We start from the raw sequence: 26,396 nt of genomic DNA, 5'->3' as shown, positions 1-26,396 counted from the left end.
CACTGATTGATTTTTTTTTTATTTTATTTTATTTTTTGACAGGCAGAGTGGACAGTGAGACAGAGAGACAGAGAGGAAGGTCTTCCTTTGCCGTTGGTTCACCCTCCAATGGCCACCGTGGCCGGTGCGCTGCAGCTGGCATACCGTGCTGATCCAAAGGCAGGAGCCAGGTGCTTCTCCTGGTCTCCCATGGGGTGTAGGGCCCAAGGACTTGGGCCATCCTCCACTGCACTCCCTGGCCATAGCAGAGAGCTGGCCTGGAAGAGGGGCAACTGGGACAGAATCCAGCACCCTGACTGGGACTAGAACCTGGTGTGCCGGCGCCACTAGGCGAAGGATTAGCCTAGTGAGCTGCGGCGCCGGCTGATTGATTGGTTTTTAAAATGTATATTGAGAGGCAGAGAGAGACACACACACACAGATGGCTCCCATCTGCTGTCTCATTTCCTAAGTGCTTACAAAAGCCAGGAGGGCCACAATGAAGCTAAGAGCTAAGAATCCAGTCTAGGCTTCCCACTTGGTTAGCAGGGTCCCAGCTGACTGAGCCATCACCTACTGCCTCCCAGGGTTCGTTTTAGCAGGAAGGTTGAATTGGGAACAGAGCTGGGACTCAAACCCAAGTACTCTGATGTAGGCTGCAGATGTCCCAAGCAGCACCATAACCACTAGGCCAACTGCCTGCCATTCAGTTTTTCTTCTGTCACATCAGTGTCATTGTTCTGTAAATTGCCTGGAATGTCCTTCATTCTTCTCGTGTGAAATTTATTCTTTCGAGAAGGAAAGGGCTTCTGTCTTCTGTTGGCTTCCCCTTTGCGGCCGTTGTTGCCATCTCATAGGCTCGTGTTAGAGGTTTTCTTCCCTACCTCTGTCTGTAGCCTTCCATTACCAAGAGTTTCTTCTCTTTCCTTCTGGAGTCACAGCTTTCCTCTGCAGGTTCCAGCCAAATCATTTTGGTTTCCCTGGAGATGTCAATTGAGAAATGTATGGTAGACTTGGAATGACTAGAGAATGGGTAGCCAGCTCTGTGTCAAAGCCAGCAGCCTGTGTTTGAGGGTGCCCGAGAGAGCAGGCTGCCTCCTGCATCAGTGCCTTCTGTGCTCTGAGGCAGGACCTACCTTCATTTACCGAAGGAAGATTGTGTATCAGTGTTGGCAATCTGCTGTGTGGAGCTCCTCCCTTCTGGAATGTCCGCCTTTTCCAAGAGGAAGCAGTAGTGGTGTCTGAGCCTAGTTTTGCTGAGATATTAGAGTGCCTTTCTCTTGGTCCAGGCACTTACTGGGCAAACCTGAGCTTTAGATGATCAGGTTTGAGTTAGCAGCACAAATGCAAGCTGCTTAAAACAAACTAAAACTTCTATCGAAAGAAAAGGATGAACTTCCCAGTAACACAGGCCTATGAGAGTCTAGGTTATTTCTAGTTTGTCCTCTCAGGTTTTCTAGGGACCAAAGGGGACAGCCACTTGGTTATAGCAGTCTTCTTTATGACTAGAAGCAAGTTAGTGGGCACAGTTTTCACAAAGAGGTCCTTGGGCATGTGTTTATTATTTTTAATGAAAGTGTCACATGTACTATGTATTAAAAGCAATCAAATGTTAAATTTCTTAAAAATTTTTATTTCTTTATTTGAAAGTTGGAGTTAATAAGAGAGAGAAGGAGAAGTAGAGGCAGAGAGAGAGAGGTCTTCCATCCATTGGTTCACTCCCCAATTGCCTGCAACAGCTGAAGCTGTGCCAATCCAGAGCCAGGAGCTTCCGCCAGGTCTCCCACACAGGTGCAGGGGCCCAAGGACTTGGGCCATCTTCTGCTTTTCCAGGCCATAGCAGAGAGCTGGATTGGAAGTGGAGCAGCCAGGCCTAGAACTGGCGCCCATATGGGATGCCGGCACTACAGGCAGCAGCCTCACCCACTATGCCACAGCGCTGGCCCCAGATTTTTTTTTAATATTTCATTTATTTATTTATTTATTTGAGAGGTAGCACTACAAGACAGAGAAGAAGAGACAGAGAGAGGCCTTCCATCTGCTGGTTCACTCCCCAGATGGCTACAATGGCCGGAGCTGAGCCAATCCGAAGCCAGGAACCAGAGCTTCTTCTGGGTCTCCCATGTGTTGCAGGGGCCCTAGCACTTAAGCCATCTTCTGCTGCTTTCCCAGGCCATAGCAGAGAGCTGGATCGGAAGAGGAGCAGCCAGGACACCAAGTTCCCAAAAGGGATGCTGGCGCCACAGGTGGAGTCTTAGCCCATTACAACACAGCACCTGCCCCTCAAATGGTCAATTTTTATGAGAAAAGAAAAATTTCCAATCCACTTACCTTTTCACAGATGCCACATTTTTTAAAAAATTATTTTCATATATGTATTTACTTACTTGAAAGGCAGACACATGGTGGGGGAGGCAGGGGAGTAGATCTTCCATCTCCCCAAATGCTTCCAACAGCTAGGGCTGGACCAGGTGGAAACCAGGAGCCTGGAATTCCATCCAGGTCTCCCACAACCAAGTAGTTGAGCCATCACCTGTGCCTCCCAAGGTGTACATTAGCAGGAAGCTGGATTGAGATTGGAGCTGGAACTTGAACCCAAGGGACTCCGATGTGGGATGCAGGCTTCCCACATGGCAATTTAACAGCTATGCCAAAGGCCTGCTCCCTATGTTTTTGTTAGAATCTTGTTTACAGGGTTCTTAACACAAAGGGTATTTGTGAGGCAATGTACAAATGTACAATACACTTTGACAAACATTCCATTTGTAGAGGCAATTAGTTTAACCTTTGTTTCAGCTCATTTCCTATTTCTCAGGGCAAGCTTAATTCGTCTGTTATACAAATTATGTTAACTTTTGTTATGGTAAATAAAGGTTGCACTCCTTGCCGGACACCCTCACCTTCCTAGAAGTTGCATCCCGGTTTTTGTTTAAGACAGAATCCAGGGTAAATGTTACTATGACTGTGTGACTATTATTCCCTGCAGAGCCAAGTAGAACTGTTTCTTTTCTTGAACAACTTTTTTTCACAGAATTAAAAATTGCTTCATTTTATTAGCTTTGTTTTATTTGTATCTGTGACTAAGCCTTCTCATATCTTCAAGGATCAGTTATAGCTTCCCACAAGCTTAAACCTGTCCTGCTCCCCCGTGCTGCACTTTTGTCGGGAAGCAGTCTTTCCTGGAGCCCCCTGCCTCCTGCTCCCATGCAAGCTGATGTTCTCAGGTCCAGCAGCTACAAGGGAAGAGGTCTAGTGTGTGGATGTTGATATTTCAGTCTACTGCCAAACTCTTGTCTCCCTGTGTCTTCCGGAGCTCCGGGGTTGGATTCATTCAGAGAATGTATGTTCTGTCCTCAGTGGGAAGGGGATGGGTAAACATAACCTAGGGGCTTGCTTCACCTTGTACAGACCCTCAGCCCTGCCCCCTGCTTCCAGCTGCTCACTTGTCTATTTGGCAACTTTAATTCCTTTAATTTATTTTTTGCTGCTTGTTTGCTCTGTTTTGTTTTGCCTGATCTGCTTCCTTCCTGTTAGCGTTTCCTACAGTTTTCTTTCCTTTTTTTTTTTTTTTGTTGTTGTTGTTTAAGATTTATTTATTTATTTGAAAGTCAGAGTTAAAGAGACAGAGAAGGCTGGTGCTGCAGCTCACTAGGCTAATCCTCCACCTGCGGCGCCAGCACCCAGGGTTCTAGTCCTGGTCAGGGCACTGGATTCTGTCCCGGTTGCCCCTCTTCCTGTCCAGCTCTCTGCTGTGGCCCGGGAGTACAGTGGAGGATGGCCCAAGTGCTTGGCCCTGCACCTGCATGGGAGACCAGGAGAGGCACCTGGCTCCTGGCTTTGGATCGGCGCAGTGCGCCGGCCGCAGCGGCCATTGGGGGATGAACCAACAGAAAAAGGAAGACCTTTCTCTATTTCTCTCTGTCTCTCTCTCACTGTCCACCCTACCTCTCAAAAAAAAAAAAAAAAAAAAAAAAAAAAAAGAGAGAGAGAGAGAGAGAGAAATCCATCTGCTGATTCACTCCCAAGATGGCCACAACGGCTACCACTGAGCTAAGTCTGAGCCAGGCTGAAGCCAGGAGCCAGGAGCTTCATCGAGGTATCCCGCATGGGTAGCAGGGGCCCACGTGCTTGGGCCTCCCTCTGCTGCTTTTCCTAGGCCATTACCAGGGAGCTGGGTCAGAAGTGGAGCAGCCAAAACTCGAACCAGTGGCCATATGGGATGCCGGCATTGCAGGCAGCAAGTTAACCCATTACACCACAATGCCAGCCCCACAAATAAAAATTTTAAAAGAAAAAAGTCATAATGTTCCCTATCCTCTGATCTATTTCTCAGAACCACTTTTAGGAATTTATTATAAATAATTCAGAATACAAAAGAAAAAAATTGTGTGTGAGAACCTGGTCATCTTGGCATAATTTATAATGGCTAAAAATTAGAAATTTGGGGGGCTGGCACTGTGGTGCAGCAGGTTAATGCCCTGACCTGAAGTGCCAGCATCCCATATGGGCGCTGGTGTGAGACCTGGCTGCTCCACTTCCAATCCAGCTCTCTGCAATGGCCTGGGAAAGCAGTAGAAGATGGCCCAAGTCCTTGGGCCCCTGTACCCATGTTGGAGACCCAAAAGAAGCTCCTGGCTCCTGGCTCCTGGCTCCTGGCTTTGGATCGGTGCAGCTCCGGCCGTTGTGACTGGGGAGTGAACCATTGGATGGAAGACCTCTCTCCCTCTCTCTCTCCCTCTCTCTCTGCCTCTCCTCTCTCTGTGTAACTCTTCTTTCTTTTTTTTTTTTTTTTTAAGATTTATTTATTTGAAAGTCAGAGTTACACAGACAGAGGAAGAGGCAGAGAGAGAGAGAGAGAGAGAGGTCTTCCATCTGATGGTTCACTCCCCGATCGGCCACAATGGCCGGAGCTGCGCCAGTCCGAAGCCAGGAGCTTCTTCTGGGTGTCCCAGAAGTGGAGCATCTGGGACTCAAATCGGTACTGATATAGGATGCTGGCATGGCAGGTGGCAGCTTAAGCCATTATGCCACAACTCTGGCCCCTCACCGGGATCTTGTATCCAGAGAGCTTTGGTTAGAGCCCTGGCTCTGCTACTGAGTCCAGCTTCTTGCTAATGCACACTCTGGGAAGTAGCAGGTAATGGCTCAAGTACTTGGTTCCCTGCCACCCACATGAGAGAGCTAGATTAAATTCCCGGCTCCTGGATTTAGCTTCACCAAGCCCCATACGTTGTGGGCATTTTGGGGGATGTTGTAGCAGCAGATGGGATCTCTCTCTGTATCTCTCTCTCTCTCTCTCTGCTATCAAATAAGTAAAATAAAATAATTAAAATAATTTAAAATCAGTTAGTCTGGGGGCTGGTGCTGTGGCGTAGCAGGTAAATCCATCACCTGCAGTGCCGGCATCCAATATGGGTGCCAGTTTGAGTCCCGCCTGCTCCACTTCTGATCCAGCTCTCTGCTATGGCCTGGGAAAGTAGTGAAGGATGGCCCAAGGCCTTGGACCCCTGAACCCATGTGGGAGACCCAGAAGACGCTCCTGGCTCCTGGTTTCAGATCGGTGCAACTCCGGCCATTGCAGCCAATTGGGGAGTGAACTAGCGGGTGGAAGACCTCTTTCTCTCTCTGCCTCTTCTCTCTGTGTAACTCTGACTTTCAAGTAAAATAAATAAGCCTTAAAAAAAATCAGTTATGCCAGTGATGCAGCATAGCAGGTTAAGCCTCTGCCTGCGGGGCCAGCACTCCAAATGGCACCAATTCAAGTCCTGGTTGCTCTACTTCCTATCTATCTTCCTGCTGATGGCTTGGGAAAGCAATGGAAGATGGCCCAAGTGCTTGGGTCCCTGCACCCACATGGGAGATCCAGAAGAAGCTCCTGGGTCCTGTCCTTGGATCGCTTCTGCTTTGACCATTGAGGCCATTTGGGGAGTGAACCCGCAGATGGAAGACTTCTCTCTGCTTCTCCTTCTCTCTGTAACTCTGCCCCTAAAATAAATAATTTTTTAAAAATAAAATTAGGCATAATTGTATAGGCCTATTTCTGATGTCTACTCTGTTTTTATATATTTATAATCTATGTGTCCATCTCTCCACAAATATCATACAGTCTTTTTTAAAAATATTTATTTATTTTAAGGATTTATTTATTTATTTGAAAGTCTGAGTTACACAGAGAAAGAAAGAGAGGCAGAGAGAGAGAGAGGTCTTCCATCCACTGGTTCACTCCCCAGTTGGCAGCAACGGCCAGAGCTGCGTGGATCAGAAGCCAGGAGCCAGGAGCTTCCTCCGGGTCTCCAAAGTGGATGCAGGGGCCCAAGGATTTGGACCATCTTCTGCTGCTTTCCCAGGCCACAGCAGAGAGCTGGATTGGAAGTGGAGCAGCCAGGTCTCGCACCGGAGCCCATATGGGATGCCTGCACTTCAGGCCAGGGCGTTAACCCGCTGTGCCACAGCACTGACCCCAGCTCTGACTTTCAAGTAAATAAATAGATCTTTAAAAAATAGAAACCTGGGGGCCGGCGCCGTGGCTCACTAGGGTAATCCTCCGCCTGCGGCGCCGGCACACCGGGTTCTAGTCCCGGTTGCGGCGCCAGATTCTGTCTCGGTTGCCCCTCTTCCAGGCCAGCTCTCTGCTGTGGCCCGGAGGGCAGTGGAGGATGGCCCAGGTGCTTGGGCCCTGCACCCCATGGGAGACCAGGAGAAGCACCTGGCTCCTGCCTTCGGATCAGCGTGGTGTGCTGGCCACAGCATGCCGGCCACAGCAGCCATTGGAGGGTGAACCAACAGCAAAGGAAGACTTTTCTCTCTGTCTCTGTCTCTCTCTCTCACTGTCCACTCTGCCTGTCCAAAAAAAAAAAAAAAAAGAAACTTGGGGCCGGTTCTGTGGCACAGTGTGTTAAGCCACCATCTGCATCGCCAGTATCCCATATGGGCGATTTATCTTCCTGCTAATGCGCCTGGGAAAACAGTGGAAGATGACCCAAGTGCTTGGGCCCCTGCACCCATGTGGGAAACCCAGAAGAAGCTCCTGGCTTCTGCCTGGCCCAGCCTGGCTGTTGTGGCCTTTTGGGGAGTGAACCAGCAGATGGAAGATCTCTCTGTCCCTTTCTCTCTGGCTTGCTCGCTCTCTTTCTCTCTCTCCCTCCCTCCCTTTCTCTCTCTGTAACTTCACCTTTCAAATAAAATAAATATTTTTAGAAAAATTAGAAACTGGGGACCTGCATTGTGGTCCAGTAGATTAAGCCCCCTCTTCTGATACACATGTTCCATATCAGACCAAGAGATTGAATCCTGGCTATTCCACCCCAATCAGCTTTCTTCTAGTGGGCCTGGAAAGGAAGTGGAAGATGGCCAAGTACTTGGGACCCTGCCTTCCATGTGGGAGAGCTGGATGGAGTTCTGGGCTTCTGGCTTCAACTTTTTGTGGAATGAATGGATGGAATATCCTTCTCGGTCTCTCACTCCACCTTTCAAATAAATAAAATCTTTTTTTAAAAAATTAGAAACTGGAACAGGTGTTTAGTGCAGTGGCTAAGACACTGCTTAGGATGCCCACATCCAATATTGGGGTCAGTGATTCAAGTTCTAGCTCTAGTTCCAATCCCAGCTTCCAGCTAATGTTTGCCTTGGGAGGCAACAAGTGATATCCCAGGTACTTGTATCCCTATCTCCCATGTAGGAATCCCGGGCTAAGTTCCAGGCTCTTTGCGTCGCTTGGCCATGCCCCAACTATTGTGGGCATCTGGGGAGAGAGACAGAAAGAAAGCCCTGGGCTGGCACTGTGGTGTAGTAGGCTAAGCCTCCTCCTGCAGTGCCAGCATCCCATATGGGCACTACCAGTTCATGTCTTGGCTGCTACTCTTCTTATCCAGCTCTCTGCTTATGGCCTGGGAAAGCAGCAGAAGATGGCCCAATTGCTTGGGCCCCTGCACACACGTGAAAGACCTGCTCCTGGCTTGAGACTGGCCTGACTCTGGCCATTGAGGCCATTTGGGGAGTGAACGAGCAGATGGAAGACCTCTCTGTGTCTGTAGCTCTACCTCTCAAATAAATAAATGAAATCTTATAAAAAAAAAAAAAAGAAAGAAAAAGCAAGCAAGCCCATTCACAGTTCAGTCCTCAGTCCTCAATCCCTGCACCAACCAAGGTTAGGCACGGTCAAAGCTAGGAGCCAGGACCACAATGGAGCCTCCTATGTGAGTGGCAAGGACCCAATTACTTGAGCCATGACCACTGCCTCCCAGGGTCTGCATTAGCAAGAAGCTGGAGTCAGGAGCTGTATATGAGAATGAAACCCAGGTGTCTCAACCATTAGGGAAAACGCCTCCCCCTGGGGCCCGGGATATGTGGGGTGGTTTCCTGTCCCACAGCTCTACTGTGATTCTCCAGCAGATGCCAGAGAGATGTCCTCTCAGTGCAGTTCTATTCTGACCCTGTATATTAGGAAATAGTTCAGACCCCACAGGTAGAGGGCTGAATCCTATACACTAGTCACAATCACCAGTTCTGACCTGTGCTTCTGACCAACCAGCTGTAAGTCTGGGCTCGCACAACCCCCTCAACAGGTTCAGTTAATTTATCAGAACAGCTTGCAGAGCTCAAGGAAACACTTTGCTTATCTTTGCCCACTGATTATAAAGGATGCCAATGAATATATATATATATATATATAGAGAGAGAGAGAGAGAGAGTGAGTGAGGTATGGAGCAGGGCTGTGCCACCCTCCAAGAACCCCCACACACTCAGCTGTCCAGAAACCCTCCACACTCAGACCTTTGGAGTCTTTACAGAGGCTCCATTAAGGAGGCACAACTAAGCCGGCGCCGTGGCTCAATAGGCTAATCCTCCACCTTGCGGCGCCGGCACACCGGGTTCTAGTCCCGGTTGGGGCGCCGGATTCTGTCCCGGTTGCCCCTCTTCCAGGCCAGCTCTCTGCTATGGCCAGGGAGTGCAGTGGAGGATGGCCCAGGTGCTTGGGCCCTGCACCCCATGGGAGACCAGGAAAAGCACCTGGCTCCTGGCTCCTGCCAGGATCAGCGCGGTGCGCCGGCTGCAGCGGCGGCCATTGGAGGGTGAACCAACGGCAAAGGAAGACCTTTCTCTCTCTGTCTCTCTCTCTCACTGTCCACTCTGCCTGTCAAAAAAAAAAAAAAAAAAAAAAAAGGAGGCACAACTAATCAAATCAGCAGCCTTCAGGGATCAACTTGACCTTCTGCCTCTTCCCCTCCCGCGAAGTTGGTGAGGGGTGGTAGGGCTAAAAGTCCTAACGCTCTGACCATTCCTTCGTCTTTCCTGTAACAAGCCCTGCATCCTAAATCTACTTAGGGCCCCCCAGATGTCAGTGATTTCATTAGCATACAAAAGACACAGCTTTTTTATAAGCTCTATATCCAGAAACCAGGAAAAAGACCAAAGATATATTTCACAATATCACAATTAGAATGCCATAGATGAGACTGATAGACATTAAAGTTGGAACTGTAAAAAGTGAGGGCCAGTGCTGTGTCACAGCGGGTTGAAGCCCTGGCCTGAGGCACCAGCATCTCATACAAGCACCAGTTCTAGTCCTGGCTGCTCCTCTTTCGATCCAGCTCTCCACTATGGCCTGGGATAGCAATAGAAAATGGCCCAAGTCCTTGGGCTCCTGCACCCATGTGGGAGACCAGGAAGAAGCTCCTGGCTTTGGATCAGCACAGCTCCCGCTGTTGCGGCCAATTGGGGAGTAAACCATCAGATGGAAGAAGAAAAAAAAAATGAAAGTTCACGTCACCAGTGTATAGTTTTTGTTTATCACCCTCAACAAATCTCTATTGTAGTGTTATTTATAATATTGAAAAATGAGAAGTAGTCTATAAAAGTATCTACAAAATTTTGACTGCCATATTATAGTAAGAAAAAGCTGGATTGACATAGTTACCTAATAGACATACATGCATCAAAATGTATATGTAAAGAAACTATCCATTCCTTTCCATTCATTTAAACAGAGCCAGCAAACAAAGCTGAGCTTGACCCACTAAATTGACCCTATATCCTAAAAACAGGGTCCATATTAATACAGCCATTAAACTAACATTAACAGTAGTGTGTGCTTTTTTCTTATCTTGAAGATCACAATGATTGTCTTTCAAAATCAACTTGAGGGGCTCCTGATGGGGAATAGCAGGTTAAGCTGCCATTTGTGAGGCCAGCATTCAATGTGGGAGCCAGTTCAAGTCCCAGATGCTCCACTTGTGATCCAGCTTCTTGCTAATGGCCTGGGAAAAGCAGAGGAGGACGTCCCAAGTGTTTGAGCCTCTGCACCCATGTGGGAGACCCGGATGAAGCTCATGGCTCCTGCTTCAGCTTGGCTCAGCCCTGGCCATTGCGGCCATCTGGGGGAGTGAACCAGTGGTTGTAAAATCTCTGTCTACCTCTCTCTGTAACTCTGACTTAAATAAATCTTTTTTAAAAAACAATTTAAATCTGTTTTCCACAAGAACAACTGAATGCCTATGTTTCCCTAACAGTGAATGTTTTGTCACCTTTTATTCCTGATCCTCGTGTCCCTCCCCAGTTCTTTCTTAGTGTCACAAGTGTATCTGCATGGTCTGTTGCAGGTGGCCTCAAATAGCCGAGTTTACTTATTTGACATTTTCCTTTTGGGACGTCGTGCTTTCAACAATGGCCTTCAGATGATATTGGAAGACAAGAGAATTTTAAAGGTGGGTGTGTGCCTTGATTCCTCTGCTGGTAGAATTAGCAGCCTGATTCTAATGGTCATCTCCATGCTCTGACTCCTTAGGTCATCCATGACTGCCGTTGGCTTTCAGACTGCCTCTCTCATCAGTATGGAATTATGCTGAACAATGTCTTTGACACTCAGGTACATGAAGGGAAGCACTGAATTCAAACCACTGTGCATAGCTCCTGTAGGAAACAGGCCTCATCCGTTGAGTGTTTAAATCTCTCCTGTGGTGCTGGTGCCCCGTCCCTGCCCACTTCCCCTGTAAGATGCTTGTACAGTATTCGGGAATGTTTGGTGAGCTATGAAAGCACTGAAAGAAAGTAACCTAGTTTTTTTAGGACCACGTTTTCCTCAAGTTGCTCCAGAACTTGGAAATAAGAAATAAGCTCCATATTCCATAGCACATTCAAAAGCTTGAGCAATTAGGAAATCTTTCAGAAGTCTGACACGGGAGACTTGGTGTGGGATGAGCAATCACATCTCTGCCTTTCCCATGAGCGTGTCGACTAAGACAAGAGGGCATTTAGCTGGAGGGGGGCAGGATGTGCCCCCAAAACCTAAAGACATGTGATTTGCCACTCATCCCAGAGACCTTAGAGAAATGGGAAGTCCCTGGACTATAACGGCCTCTAGTTTTCATTCTATTTTCTTTAAGGTCTTCTAGTTTGTAGATTTATGCCAGTGAAAGGGAGGTCTTGAATACACAAGCCCAGATCCTTTGGAGAGGAACTAATGACTTGGCCAGTTTTGAGCAGTGACCCTGACCGTTTAGTTTCGTGTTGCTGTGAGTGGGCCACTTTTCTGCTGTGTCTGCTTGCCTGTTAGTCGGAGCTTCCCTCAGGCCCTCACACTGCACGGTGTAATGATGGTTTCTGTGCTTACTCTGAATTGAAGAGTGGCTCATTGTTCCCTTGAGGTCTTGGCTCCTGCTTTTTTATGTGATCTGTTCTGACTTAATTTTTATTTGTTTTTCACTTCATTTGTAAGGCAGAGACCAAGAGAGACTCCCACCCGTTGATCCACTCCCCAAATGCCCGCAACAGTCAGAGCTCAATCCAGATCTCTCATCCATGTGGGTGGCAGGGACTCCAGTACTGAGCCATCACCACTGCCTCCTGGGGTGAGCATTAGTAGGAAGCTGGCTCAGAAGCAGAGCCAAGACTTGAAACCAGGCACTCCATTATGAGATGTGGGCATCCCAGGTGGTGTTTGCTGCGCGAAATACCTGCCTCCAGGCTTCTTGATTGGACCTTCCAGGCTTTGGCATACCGTTCCATGTTTTTCATTTCAGATTTTCACCCGTTTGTTTTCCCTTAACACAGTGTGTTGGTTTTGCATCGTTGCTTTAATAAAGCTCCCCAAATCCTGTGTCAGTGAGGATTCCTCTGGAGGCTCTGTGGGGAGATTCTGTTTCCTTGGCTTTTTCCATTTCTGATGACCATTTGTACTCCTCGGCTTGTGGTCCACTCCGTCACCTTCAAAATGCGTTGCTCTCACTTGTGCCTCTGTCAGCCAGTCTCCTCTTCTGACTGTAGTAAAGTCTCCTAAAAGAACGCTAGTGAATTTGCTTGTGCTTGTCAGGATAATTGTCTCACTTTAAGAGCCTTAATTTCATCACAGCTGCAAAGTTTTGCCATATAAGGTAACAGGTTCCAGGGATTAGGATGTGAGTATCTTTGGGGGCGTTTTTTCAGCCTACCACACACAGGTAAATATTTATTGTGATTTTTAAATAAGATTTATTTATTTATTTTAAAAACAGAATTACAGAGAGGCAGAGGCAGAGAGAGAGCGAGCTCTTCCATCCGTTGGTTCACTCCCCAGCTGGCCGCAACGGCCAGAGCTTGGCCAATCCAAAGCCAGGAGCCAGGAGCTGCTACTGCTGCTGCTGCTGCTGCTTCTTCGTCTTTCTTCTTCTTTCTTCTTTCTTCTTTCTTCTTTCTTCTTCTTCTTTCTTCTTTCTTCTTCTTCTTCTTTTTTTTTTTTAAGATTTATTCATTTACTTGAAAGTCAGAGTTACTCAGAGAGAGAGGGAGAGAGAAAGAGGTCTTCCATCTGCTGGTTCACTCCCCAGTTGGCTGCAATGGCTGGAGCTGTGCCGATCCGAAGCCAGGGGCCAGGAGCTTCCTCTGGGCCTCCCACTCAGGTGCAGGGGCCCAAGGACTTGGGCATCTTCTACTACTTTTCCAGGTGATAGCAGAAAGCTGGATCAAAAGTGGAGGAGCCAGGACTCGAACCAACACCCATACGGAATGCTGGCACTGTAGGTGGAGGCTTTTCTGCTACACCACAGTACCGGCCCCTATGATTCTTATTTATGTTGATTTTCCTTAACAAAATTTTGCCAGGGTTGCAGAAAGATAATAAAAGCAATTCTTGAATTCTTTCTTTCCCTAGTCCCAAAAGGAACTAAACAGTAACAATCATAAGGCAGACAAAAGAAGCAGAAGAGCTGGCGCCGCGGCTCACTAGGCTAATCCTCCACCTAGCAGCGCTGGCACACTGGGTTCTAGTCCCAGTCGGGGCACCAGATTCTGTCCCGGTTGCCCCTCTTCCAGGCCAGCTCTCTGGTGTGGCCAGGGAGTGCAGTGGAGGATGGCCCAGGTGCTTGGGCCCTGCACCCCATGGGAGACCAGGAGAAGCACCTGGCTCCTGCCTTCATATCAGTGCCTTCATATCAGTGCAGTGCGCCGGCCGCAGTGTGCCGGCCGCGGCGGCCATTGGAGGGTGAACCAACGGCAAAGGAAGACTTTTCTCTCTGTCTCTCTCTCTCACTGTCCACTCTGCCTGTAAAAAAAAAAAAAAAAAAAAAAAAAAAAAAAAAAAAAAAAAAAACCAGAAGAGAAAGTAGACAATAAAACAGGGTGACTGGGGCCAGTGTTGTGGCACAGCAGATTAGGCTGCTGCCTGTGATGCTGGCATCCCATATCGGAGTGTAGGTTCGAGTCCTGGCTTTTCCACTTCTGATCTAGCTCACTGCTAATGCATTTGGGAGGCAGTGAATGATGGCCTAAGTACTTAGGTCCCTGCTACCCATGGAGTGCCTGGCTCCTGGCTTAAGCCTGACCTGGCCTTAGATGTTGACGCATTTGGGAAGTGAACCAGAGGATGGAAGTTTCTCTCTCTCTATCTCTGTCACTCTACCTTTAAAATAAGTAAAAATAAATACATCCTTTTTTTAATGTTTAGAATTCACCAGTGAAGCCACTTTGTCCTGAGTTTTAATTTGGGTGTTTTTTCTTTCTTTCTCTCTTTTTTAAAGATGGATGATCTTTTTCCTTTTTAAAAAAATTTTTGGAGTAATTTTTGACTAAACAACTTTAAATGTTCTAATGGCGGGCCGACACTGTGGCACAGCAGGTTAAAGTCACGAGCTGCAGCACTGGCATCCCATATGAGTGCTGGTTCTAGTCCTGGCTGCTCCTCTTTTGATCCAGCTCTCTGCTATGGCCTGGGAGAGCAGTAGAAGGTGGCCCAAGTCCTTGCGCCTCTGCACCCACGTGGGAGACCTAGAAGAAGCTCCTGGCTCCTGACTTCGGATTAGCTCAGCTCTGGCCATTGCAATTATCTGGGGAGTGAACCAGCAGATGAAAGACCTCTCTCCCTCTCTCTGTCTCTGCCTCTCTGTAACTCTGTCTTTCAAATAAATAAAATAAATCTTTAAAAAGTCTTAATGGCATTGTCTATCATGAGAATTCCTGGAGAAAATGATATTTAAAGACATTTTTCTAAATATACTTCTGTCTTGAGATCACTTTCTGCCTATACTTGACCTATTTGCCTTTTTTTTTTTTTAATACCACAGGTAGCAGATGTCCTTCAATTTTCCATGGAAACAGGTGGCTTTCTTCCAAACTGCATCAGTACTTTGCAAGAGAGTTTAATCAGGCACCTTAAGGTAGCCCCTAAGCATCTCTCCTTTCTAGAAGAGAGACAAAAATTGATTCAGGTGAGTGTTAAAGTCGATTCCTTTGACGTTAATTTCCCCAGTGTTTTGAGAGTAGGATTGCCAGCCTATTATGTAGAAAAATGAAGCTGCCTATCGTACATAACCATTGCCAATGTCTTACTTAGTTATGCCAAATGGGAATAGTTCTTCATGCTCTCAAGTGGATAAAAACCAAGGTCCGCCTTTAAAATGTTACCTAGGGCCAGGTGTTGTGATTCAGTGGGTTACACTGCTATGTGGGTCACCTGCACCCCATATCTAAGTGCCTGGCTTGAGTCCTGACTACCCTGTGCTTTGAATCCAGCTTCCTGCTAATGCTCCATGGAGGCAGCAGATGGTGGCCAAGCGCTTGCTTGTGTCCCTGCCACCCAAATGGGAGACCTATTTGGAGTTCCAGGTTCCGCTGTCATCCTGGCCTAGCCCCATGCTGTTGTGGGTGTTTGGAGAGTGAACCAATAGATAGAAAATCAATCTCTCTCTCTCTCTCTCTCTCTCTCTCTCTCTCTCTCTCTCTCTCTCTCTCCTTCCTGGGTCTGTGACTCTGCTTTCAAGTAAGTAAGTAAATAAATAATCTCTTTAAAGAACTATACTGGGGCTGGTGCCATGGCTCACTGGGTTAATCCTCTGCCTACAGCGCCGGCATCCCACATGGGCACTGGGTTCTAGTCCCGGTTGCTCCTCTTCCAGTCCAGCTCTCTGCTGTGGCCCAAGAGGGCAGTGGAGGATGACTCAAGTGCTTGGGTGCCTTCACCCACATGGGAGACCAGGAGGAAGCACCTGGCTCCTAGCTTCGGATCGGCGCAGCGCTGGCCATAGCAGCCATTTGTGGGGGGTGAACTAGCGGAAGGAAGACCTTTCTCTCTGTCTCTCTTCTCTCACTGTCTAACTCTGTCAAATAAAAATAAATAAATAAATAAAAGAACTATACTGAAATAAATTTTCAAGTTGGGACAGGGGGAATCTTTTGTGGAAACGGATTAAAGCAATGGGACCAAAACCATCCCAGCTGTTTCTCCCAAATAAGGTAAACTTAGGTCATGACCATATTGACTCCAGCTTGGGTCATATACTCAAGTCTACTGCCTCCAGCTGTGAGAATTTCTGATCAACCTACCTATCTGCCCCCACTTCTGTCTCTCACACACACACACGTTGTATTTGCATGACTGTGTGTGTGAGCGTGTATTCATTCACAGGACTAGCAACAGTGTGAAAGCAGGGCTGGGCATTTGGCCCAGCAGTTAGGATGTCCAATCCCAAATCAGAGTGCCTGGGTTCAAGTCCCACCTCTACTTCCAGTTCCAGCTCCCTGCTAATGCACATCCTGGGAGGCAGCAGGTGATGGCTCAAGTGCTTGGATCCCTGCCACCCACATGGAGACTGGGATTGAGTTCCAGGCTTCTGGCTTCTGCCTGGCTCAATCCTGGCTATTGGTAGTTTTGGGGAGTGCATCAGCAGATAGAAGGTCTCAGTCTTTCTGTTTCTCTCTCTCTTTTTCTCTCTCCCTCTCCCTCTCTCTCTCTTCCCTCCTCCCTCCCCCCCCTTTCCTACTCTCCCCCTCCCTCCCCCCCCTCTTTCCTACTCCCTATCAATCTGCCTTTTGATAAAATAAGTAAACCTCAAAAAAAAAAAGTAACTAAAAAAGAAAAAAGCTAGTGTGAGGGGCAGGCGTGGTGGTGCAGTGGGGTGGGTTAAGCCACCTCTTGGGGTGCCTACATTCCATGTTGGAGTGCCTGGCTCCAGCCCCCACTATTCTATTTCCAATCCACTTTCCTGATAGTGCTCATCCTGGGAGGATGGCTCAAGTACTTGGGTCCCTGCTGCCCATGTAGGAGACCTGGATGGAGCTTCTTGTTCCTGGCTTTAGCTTGGTTGTTGCAGGCATGTGAGGTGTGAAACTGACAAGATCTCTCTCTCTCCTTCTCTGTGTCTCTTTCCAAACAAGCATTCCTTAAAAATAGTGTGAGTGCAGGGGTAATAACAGAAAAAAGTCGTGGCTCACTAGGCTAATCCTCCGCCTAGCGGCGCCAGCACACCGGGTTCTAGTCCCAGTCGGGGTGCCGGATTCTGTCCCGGTTGCCCCTCTTCCAGGCCAGCTCTCTGCTGTGGCCAGGGAGTGCAGTGGAGGATGGCCCAGGTGCTTGGGCCCTGCACCCCATGGGAGACCAGGAAAAGCACCTGGCTCCTGGCTCCTGCCATGGGATCAGCACGGTGCGCCGGCCGCAGCGCGCCGGCCGCGGCAGCCATTGGAGGGTGAACCAACGGCAAAGGAAGACCTTTCTCTCTGTCTCTCTCTCTCACTGTCCACTCTGCCTGTCAAAAAATAGAAAATAAAATAAAATAACAGAAAAAAGTGACAGTGTCTTAAGCAACACTCAAAACAGTTTGTTTTCTTTAAAGTTTTGCTTACTATTCAGAGAAAATTAATTTGGTATCTTCAGGAAAACCCGGACGTGTGGTTCACACGCCCTCTTTCACCCTCTTTGCTGAAAATTTTGGCCCTGGAAGCCACCTACCTGCTGCCCCTTCGCTTGGTGCTGCTGGATGAGATGATGTTGGACCTAACAACCCTGGTGGACGGGTACCTCAACACCTACCGCGAAGGCTCCGCAGACCGGCTCGGAGGCACAGAGGTGGGTGCAGCTCTGTGGATGTGCCTGCACGACCTCCCTTCCGGTGCCACTTTTCACAGCTGCAGTGACTTCCTCGAGGCAGGCTTGGTGATTAGTATCCTTGATGGTTCCACAGCCTGGGCTTGACCCATCCCCTGAACACCTTCTCATGATATCGTTGTTTCCGGGAAACATGTCTGTCAAAGTGTGGTAAACCTAAGATTACATTAGTTATTTTCATGCTGCTAGGGTAATATAAGAAAACTATGGATCAAGGGTCCAACATTGTGGCATAGCAGGTAAAGCCACCACCTGCGATGCCAGCATCCTATGGGTGACAGTTCATAGATCTGCTGCTCCTCTTCGGATCCAGCTCCCTGCTGATGACCTGGGAAAAGCAGCAGAAAATGGCCCAAGTGTTTGGGCCCCTGCACCCCTGTGGGAGACCCAGATGAAGCTCCTGGCTTCAGCCTGGCACAGTGCTGGCCATTGAGACCACTGGAGAGTGAAGGAGCAGATGGAAAATAGATCTATCTCTCTGTCTCTCCCCCTCTCTCTAACATAAATAAATAAGCAGGATGGAAGCTGCTTGGGCTGACTTGGTGAGCATGTGGTGCATGGAGGTGAAGACCTGTGACATTGCTGTCTACCACTGTACACATCACAGCACCGTATACTCGGGCTACTCTAAATTTTTAGGCAATATTATTTTTCAGTAGTAAATTAACCTTGGCTTACTGTAAATTTTTTACTTTATTTTTTTTTTATTTTTTATTTATTTTTTTTTTTTTGACAGGCAGAGTGGACAGTGAGAGAGAGAGACAGAGAGAAAGGTCTTCCTTTGCCGTTGGTTCACCCTCCAGTGGCCGCCGCGGCCGGCGCGCTGCGGCCGGCGCACCGCGCTGATCCCATGGCAGGAGCCAGGAGCCAGGTGCTTTTCCTGGTCTCCCATGGGGTGCAGGGCCCAAGCACCTGGGCCATCCTCCACTGCACTCCCTGGCCACAGCAGAGAGCTGGCCTGGAAGAGGGGCAGCCGGGACAGAATCCGGTGCCCCGACCGGGACTAGAACCCGGTGTGCCGGCGCCGCTAGGCGGAGGATTAGCCTAGTGAGCCGCGGCGCCGGCCTTTTTTACTTTATAAACTTTTAATTTTCTTTAGCTTTTTGACTCTTGTAATAGTATTTAGTTTAAAACACACATTGTACAGCTGTACAAAAATGGGTTTTTTTCTTTTTCATTGGTTTTTATTTATTTGTTAGAGAGAGATGTTCTCCTCCACTAGTTCACTACCCAGATGTACCTAACAGCCAGGGATGGGCTGAGGCTGAGGCTGAGGCTGAGACTGAGGTTGGGAGCTGTGTGTAGATGGCAGGAACCTGATGATTTCGGCCATCACCACTGCCTGCCCGGGTCTATATCAGCAGGAAGCTGGAGTCAGGAACCAGAGGCAGGCGTCAAACCCAGCTAGCTACTCCAGGATGGGCTGTAGGCATCTCAGCAGGTGTCCAGACTGCTAGGCCACTCACCCCGTATTTTCTTTATTCATATCCTTCCTCCTTAAGCTTTTTTCTAATTTTAGTAGTTTTCAACATTTTAAAAAAGCTTTATTTATTTATTTGAAAGGCAGAGTTACAGAGACAGATAGGGAGAGACAAAAGGAGAGATCTTTCATCCACTGGTTCACTCCCCAAATAGCCATAACAGCTGGGACTGTGCCAGGCTGAAGCCAGGAGCCAGGAGCTTCACCAGGGACTGCCACCAGGTTCCCAACTACTTGCACATCTTCCATTGCTTTCCCAGGTGCATTAGCAGGGAGCTGGGTCAGCATGGAGCAGCTGGGACTTGAAGTAGGGCTCAGCAGGGATGCCCACTATACCACAACACTGGCCCCAATTGTTTTTAAGCTTTGTTAAAAACTAAGATGTATACATACATTAGCTGAGGCCTACACAAAGTCAGGATTAGCATTATCGCTATCTTCCAGCTCCACAATTTGTCCCACTGGAAGATCTGAAGGGGCACTAACATCGTTGAGTGTTGATCTGCTATGTTAACAATGCTTCCTTCTAGAAAACCTCCTAAAGATTGGGCGGCACTGTGGCGTAGCGGGTAAAACCACAGCGCCGGCATCCCATATGGGCACCAGTTCAAGTCCTGTCTGCTCCTCTTCCGATCCAGCTTTCTGTTGTGGCCTGGGAAAGCGGTAGAAGATGGCCCAAGTCCTTGGGTCCCTGCACCCATGTGGGAGACCCGGAAGAGGCCCCTGGCTCCTGGCTTCAGATCAGCTCAGCTCTGGCCGTTGTGGTCATTTGGGGAGTGAACCAGCAGATGGAAGACCTGTCTCTCTCTCTTTGGCTCTGCATCTCTCTGTAACTCTTTCAAATAAATAAAATAAATCTCAAAAAAAAAAAAAAAAAAAAAAAAAAAAAGAAAGAAAGAAAACCTCCTAATGGGCATGCCTGAGGCTGGTTTACAGTTAAACTAATTTTTTAAGATTCATTTTATTTATTTGAAAGGCAGAGTTAGAGAAAGAGAGAAGGATAGCCAGAGATCTTCCATCTGCTGGTTTACTCCCTAGATAGCTGCAACTGCAGGATCTGGGCCAGGCCAAAGCCAGGAGCCAGGAGCTGCAGTCAGGTTTCCCATGTGGGTGCAGGGGCCCAAGGACTGGGGCCATCTTCTGCTGCTTTCCCAGGCACATTATCAGGGAGCTGGATCAGAAGTGGAGCAGCCAGGGCTTGAACTGGTACCCATATGGGATGCTGGCATCACAAGTGGCAGCTTAACCCACTATGCCACAGCACCAGACCCGTTAAACTATTTTTTAAAAATATATTTATTTGAGAGAAAAAAAGGGCAGGGAAATAGAGAAACAGCTCCCATCTACTAGATCATTTTTTAATATCAAACATTCTTAATATTGAATAACATATAAAAAGACATTTAAGTGAGTGGAGCACTAAGAATTTTTAGCTATCCATTATTCCTAAATCTTAACAATAGTCCAGTAAAACATTAACACTGATTATTTGGCAATCTGTAATTTTAGTCTATTGGAGATAAATACACATGAAAACATTGTCAAGGGATTTTGGAAATAAAGGTATATTGAGGAGTTGGCACTGTGGCATAGCAGTTAAAACCTCTGCCCATGGCACCGGCATCCCATATAGGTACCAGCTTAAGTCCCAGCTGCTCCACTTCCAATCCAGGTGCCTGCTAATGCACCTGGGAAAGCAGTGGAAGGTGGCCCAATCACTTGAGCCCATGCCACCCATGGGAGAGACCTGGATGGAGTTCCAGACTCCTGGCTTCAGCCTGGCCCAGCACCAGTTACTGCAGCCATTTGGGAAGTGAACCAGCAGATGGAAGATCGATCAATCTTTCTAACTCTGGTTTTCAAGTAAGTAAAATAAATATTTTTAAAAAAGTGTCTTAAAATTAAGAAGCTTGTGTTGAGATATAAAGTTTGTATTTTTATCTTTAAATTTCATTCTCCATAACCTTTTTGAAATTTTCTAATGTATGAATGAACATACACAAGTTATGTTCATTGCCTTTGCAACATAAATTGCTAGAAAAACAGTTCTACAGTTGAAGACACTAGGGGGTGCTATAGGAATACATTTGAGTGTTCTCTGTGTTACAAAATACCAGAAATTACGTTGGAAGTGACTCTGATCGCACCTTCTGGAGTTTGCTTGTAACAAACTTGTGTTGGTTTTCTTCCCTTAGCCCACCTGTATGGAGCTGCCACAGGAGCTGCTTCAGCTCAAGGACTTTCAGAAGCAGCGCAGAGAGAAAGCTGCAAAAGAATACAGCGTGAACGCCCAGGGACTCCTGATAAGGAGCGTGCTGCATCCAAAGAAGTCAGTGACAGAAACAGCAGGGAAGGAAGGAAAAGTCCGAGGGTTCTTATTTTGTAAAAATTCTAGGGTAGATCAAGCTCCAGATTTTACATCCCGTGAATCTCGTCAAGGCGAGAAGTTTCTGAAAGTGGAGATGATGAATAAAGAAACCACAACAAGACATCCACAGCCGCCTTCTCTAGAGCAAGGAGAAGCCCGAGACGGGTCCAGCACTGAGGCCGTGGGGTCAGAGAACCCGAGAGTAGCTCAAAACAACCAGCTTGTGATGTGCAAGCAGGACTTTCAGGCGAGTTCTTTGAAAGAGGAGATAGAACAGTTACTGACGATGGAAAGCAAGGAAGGCTTACAATGCACAAAGCAAGGTGTTTCAGTGTCTTCAGGGGACACCTCCCATCCTTCCAGAAAATCTGCCCTTCCCACACTCCCTCCCTGTCCTGCCTTGGAGAAGACTGACTCCTGGATAAACCTGTCCCCAGGTCTGGCCTAGAGATTTGCCCTTTGTTGTCAAGGCCGCAAGGCGGCTCACGTCCCGGCCTCCAGGGCCTCCCTCTGTGCTTAAGTTTGGTTACGCCTCAGTCACAGGCTCTGGGGGAAGTTGTATCCTCCTGCTAGCCCCGACATTCCTGGTATTGGGATTAGGATGGGAACGGATAAGTTAAATAACAGAGGAAGTACGGTTTCTGATTATGTCATTGTGAGGAAATGTTTCCAGTGGCCGGGATGAATTATTTCTAAGAAACTGGTTTTACAGGACTTGACGAAGGGGGGGGAAAATCTTAGGCTTAGTATTAAGAAAAATCTATAATTTAAACGTTTTGTTCTGTTACTTTTAGGATGATTTGAAAGGGGATCATTAAAATTGAGCCATAAATTTAAAAAAAAATTGGTCCTTGACAACCGAACCAGAGCTCCTTTCCTTTGGGAAAGCATAGGCTTTATGCTTGAATTGTGAATGTTTTAGTGTCTGATGTCACAGACAGTAAGAATCAACATCTCCGTGTTCATTTCTTCTTGTTTGAGTTACTTTGAGGTTTTCTCTGTTTTCTTGCCAGCACAGGGGCCCTGGGCTGCTTTGGGAGTCTGTCTACTTCTCTGCCATGTAAACTTGAACTCTGTCTCGGTTGTATTTGACTGTGGCTGGGGTGCTCTCTTGGCAAAAGGAAGGCAGCTGTGCAGAACCCTTTTTTGTTCAAGTCACTCAGTTTTTGTGTGTGTAACATAACCAATAAACCTGTTTTGGCATTAGGTTCTCTCTCTCATTTCTTAATTGGGTCCGGGAAGGAAGATGTTGGAATATGTCTGGATGTCTAGGTCTGAAGTCCAGTTTAGAAATCTGTAATTTGGGAGCCAGCATTGACCAGCTTTCCACACTGGCACTGGTTCAAGTCCTGGCTGCTCCACTTCTATCTGGCTCCCTTAAGGGCCTGGGAAAGCAGCCAATGATGGCCCAAGTACTTGGGCCTCTGCCACCCACATGAGAGACCCGGATGGAGTTCCAAGCTTCTGGTTTCAGCCTTTCCCACCCCAGCCCATCCCCTGCCATTGAGGCCATTTGGGAAGTGAAAAGTGAGCCAGAGAATGAATGGATCCCCCCCCCCCCCCTTTTCTCTCTCACTGTCACTCTGCTTTTCAAATATTTTGATAACTATATTTCTTTTTTTTTTTAATTTTATTTATTTACTTATTTGAAAGGCAGAGTTTGATAAAGAGACATCTTTCATCTTCTGGTTCACTCCCCAAATGGTTGCACCAGCTAGGGCTGGGCCAGGCCAAAATCGGGAGCCTCGAATTCCATCAGGGTCACCTATATTGGTGGCAGGGACCCAAGCACATTATCAGGGAGTTGGATCAAAGTTGAATGGTAGCGACTCAAACCAGCTATGCCAGGATGCTGGCCCCAGTAAATCTTAAAGAACAAACAAAAAAACCTAACTGGACTCTGTTATGGGAATTATTAATTACTTGGGGCAGACATCTTTGTACCAGCCAGTTCTGTTATGAGTGGTACTAAAAGAATTGCTATGGCCCTCCAAACTCCAGAGCCAGTGTAGCGTGGGTTTAAGATAAAGGCAGGCCCACAAACAACGTTCGACCCAGCCCTGTGGTTGCCTTGCCTCATTTGTTTGTAGTTCAGAAAGTCACTTTGGGGTGAAGGTGGTTGCGGGCTCACCTTGGGTGAGTGCACTTTCAGGTTGAGCCAAGAAGGTAATTAATCTAGCTTTCCTCTGGGAAGTGTATGAACTCCTATATGATTCCTGGAATTGATTTAGCTTCTTAAGGAACCATTAGGTCATCACTTACAATATACAGGAAGGTACTCCAAATAGTCATGGAAAATGCACATATAAAAAAAATGGATTTCCAAAATTCTTGCACCAAAGTAAACTTTTTAAAAAAGTATTCATTTATTTGAGAGGCAGAGAAACAGAAAGAGAGCTCCCATCCATTGGTTTACTCCCAAATGCTCACAACTGCCCTCAGCTGGAGCTGAAGCCAGGTGCAGGCAACTCAGTCCAGGTCTTCCACCTGAGTGGCAGGAAGCCAATCATTTCAGCCATCACCCGTTGGCTCCCAAGATCTGCATTAGCAGGCAGCTAGAATCGAGTAGAGCTGAGTATCTAAGCCAAATACCCACCCAAAAATAAGCTTGTAATTCCTTTTTTCCATGAAATTGTTGAAGTACCCTCATACGTACCATGATCCAAGGTAAAATGTAGTAAGTTTATGTATTTTTAAAAAGGATTCCTTTTTTACTATGCAGGTTTTATGAATATACATACAAAGAACAAGACTGTTTTGGTAGTCACTGGCTATATATCCCTGTATAAAGGTAAAAGTAAGTTAATTAAAGTGAAATCAAATCTTAAGCCGTTCTTCAGTTGCCGTTGTGCCGTTGCCATATTTCCAGTACTCAGTAGCCCTACGTGTCCGGTGTCCACCATGTTGATAGCACTTGTTTAAAACATTGCCATTGTTCCAGAAAAACTCTGCTGGTGTGTTTGAAAAGTACGTTGACTCCCAAAACTAAATGAGCTTCTTGGGTTTTGTTACAGTATTTTCTCAGTAAAACATTCCGATCTGAAACTGCACTTTTCTGCACATCCTCATTCTAGCCTGGAGTTCGTACCTAAACTCCGCGTGTGCTATCAGAACCTGCCAGGAAGTTCAGTTCTTTGCTAGATAAAAAGCGGAAAAATTGTCTGCCATATTCAAGCACTTGTACTAGTGCTGTGTGGCATCACATAGGCTTCTTGGTTGGTTGCTTGGTTGGTTTTTAAGATTGATTTACTTATTTGAAAAGCAAAGTGACAGAGGGGACAGAGCATGACAGAGAGAGAGAGAGAGATCTTCCATCTGCTGTCTTGCTCCCCAAATGGCCACAAGAGCCAAGACTGAGCCAAGCTGAGCCAAGAGCCAGGAACTCCATCCATGTCTCCCACATAGATACAGGAGACCAAGTACTTGGGCGATTTTCTGCTACTTTCCCAGCTGCATTAGCCAGGAACTAGAACAGCCAAGACTCTAACAGGTACTCCATATGGGGTGTTGGTAACACAAGTGGCAGCTTAACCTGCTGTGCCACAATGCTGACCTGAGATTTCTTGTTTAAATCTTACCCAGAATTTTTGGAAATTCTAAGTTTTTTTTTTTTCTTTTTGGTTTTGTTTTTGTTTTTTCTTTTATCCACTGTTGAGTTTCTTACCCTCTATTTTCCAAGTTGAAAGGCCATAAGCTTGGGGCCGGCACCCTGGCGTATTGGGTAAAACTGCTGCCCGCAGTGCTGGCATCCCATATGGCCACCGGTTTGAGCGAGACCCAGTTCCTCTACTTCCGATCCAGCTCTCTGCTGTGGCCTAGGAGGGCAGTAGAAGATGGCCCAAGTTCTTGGGCCCCTGCACCCACGTGGGAGACCTGGAAGAAGCTCCTGGCTCCTGGCTTCAGATTGGCCCAGCTCTGGCCATTGTGGCCATCTGTGGCATGAACCAGTGGATGGAAGACCTTTCTCTCTCTCTCTCTCTCTCTCTCCATCTCTGCCTCTCAGTAACTCTGCCTTTCAAATAAATAAATAAATCTTAAAAAAAAAAAAAAAGGATAAAAGTCATAAGCCATGCTGCCTGGCTTCCTGAACTCTTGAGGTCTTATTCCAAACTGCCACTAATTTTCTGCAAGTGTGCTATTCAGCTATTCATTTTTTAAAAAAATTGTTTATTTTACTTGAAAGTCAGAGTTACACACAGAGAGAAGGAGTGGCAGAGAGAGAGAGAGAGAGAGAGAAGGAGGTCTTCCATCTGCTGGTTCACTCCCCAGTTGGCTGCAACGGCCAGAGCTGTGCTGATCCGAAGCCAGAAACCAGGAGCTTCTTCTGGTCTCTCACACAGGTGCAGGGGCCCAAGGACTTGGGCCATCTTCTACTGCTATCCCAGACCATAGCAGAGAAATGGATCAGAAGTAGAGCAGCCAGCACTCAAACCAGCGCCCATATGGGGTGCTGGCACTGCAGGTGGCGACTTTACCCGCTACACCACAGTGCCGGCCTGATACTCAGCTATTCATGACCTGACTCATGAGTAATATCAAGCTTTCAGTTTTGCAATTAGGAAGTGAGGTTGAATGACCTTGAATAAAAATGCAGCCCTGAGAATAGAAAGTGTTTCTTGGCTTCTTGGTCCATTCAGTACTCTCTCATAGTATGAAAAAATCACTGCTGAATCTGCCTCTGACCTATGTATGGGCTTAATCCTAACCTGACAGGTATAACTCCAGCACCACATGTGCCTCTCATCATATCTGGCGCAGTGCCAGTCCCAGCAGTGAGCAGACTTGAGGCTTGGGGTGATCTAGGGCTTCTGGGGACAACTGAGCTAAAAAGGAAAAAGTGTGCTCAACTATCATCCCACTTTGTACAACCCTTCCTGGAATTTTCACACTTTCCTTCCTGTTGTTTCTCACCCAGACACACACACACACACACACACACAACACACAGTTGCAGCTATATTATAAATATACTTAATGTTTTTTCCTACATCACACTTTTCTATTTTACATCTTTCTTTTTTAAAAGATTTATTTATTTTCTTGAGAGGCAGACTTAAAGACAGAGGGAGAGACAGAGAGGTCTTCCTTCTGCTGGTTCCCTTCCCAAATGGCTACAACAGCCAAAGCTGGGCCAATCCGAAGCCAGGAGCCAGGAGCTTCTTCTGGGTCTCCCTTGTGGATTCAGGGGCCGAAAGATTTGTTAGGCCATCTACTGATTTCCC

The 26,396-nt window shown here is 47.2% G+C and overlaps 1 protein-coding gene across 10 annotated transcripts in view; it reads left to right on the top strand.

Moving 5' to 3' along the window:
- The window catches only part of EXD1 (exonuclease 3'-5' domain containing 1), a 39,459-nt gene extending 17,079 nt beyond the window's left edge, over positions 1-22,380 (top strand). For 9 of the 10 annotated variants that reach the window (XM_051822057.2, XM_051822055.2, XM_070054008.1 and 6 more), the window contains 5 exons: positions 10,578-10,682; positions 10,763-10,843; positions 14,511-14,654; positions 17,096-17,287; positions 21,002-22,380. In XM_051822057.2, coding sequence (XP_051678017.2) covers positions 10,578-10,682; positions 10,763-10,843; positions 14,511-14,654; positions 17,096-17,287; positions 21,002-21,622 — 1,143 coding nt within the window. In that variant the 3' untranslated portion in view covers positions 21,623-22,380. The remainder of the gene's footprint in view (positions 1-10,577; positions 10,683-10,762; positions 10,844-14,510; positions 14,655-17,095; positions 17,288-21,001) is intronic. The other variant, XM_070054009.1, reaches the window with a different exon arrangement.
- Positions 22,381-26,396: the final 4,016 nt, after the last annotated feature.

Source organism: Oryctolagus cuniculus, chromosome 12, assembly GCF_964237555.1.
Source record: "Oryctolagus cuniculus chromosome 12, mOryCun1.1, whole genome shotgun sequence".
Classification (NCBI taxonomy): Eukaryota; Metazoa; Chordata; class Mammalia; order Lagomorpha; family Leporidae; genus Oryctolagus; species Oryctolagus cuniculus.
Note: the sequence above shows the minus strand (reverse complement) of the source record. Positions and strands in the feature narration are given on the sequence as shown.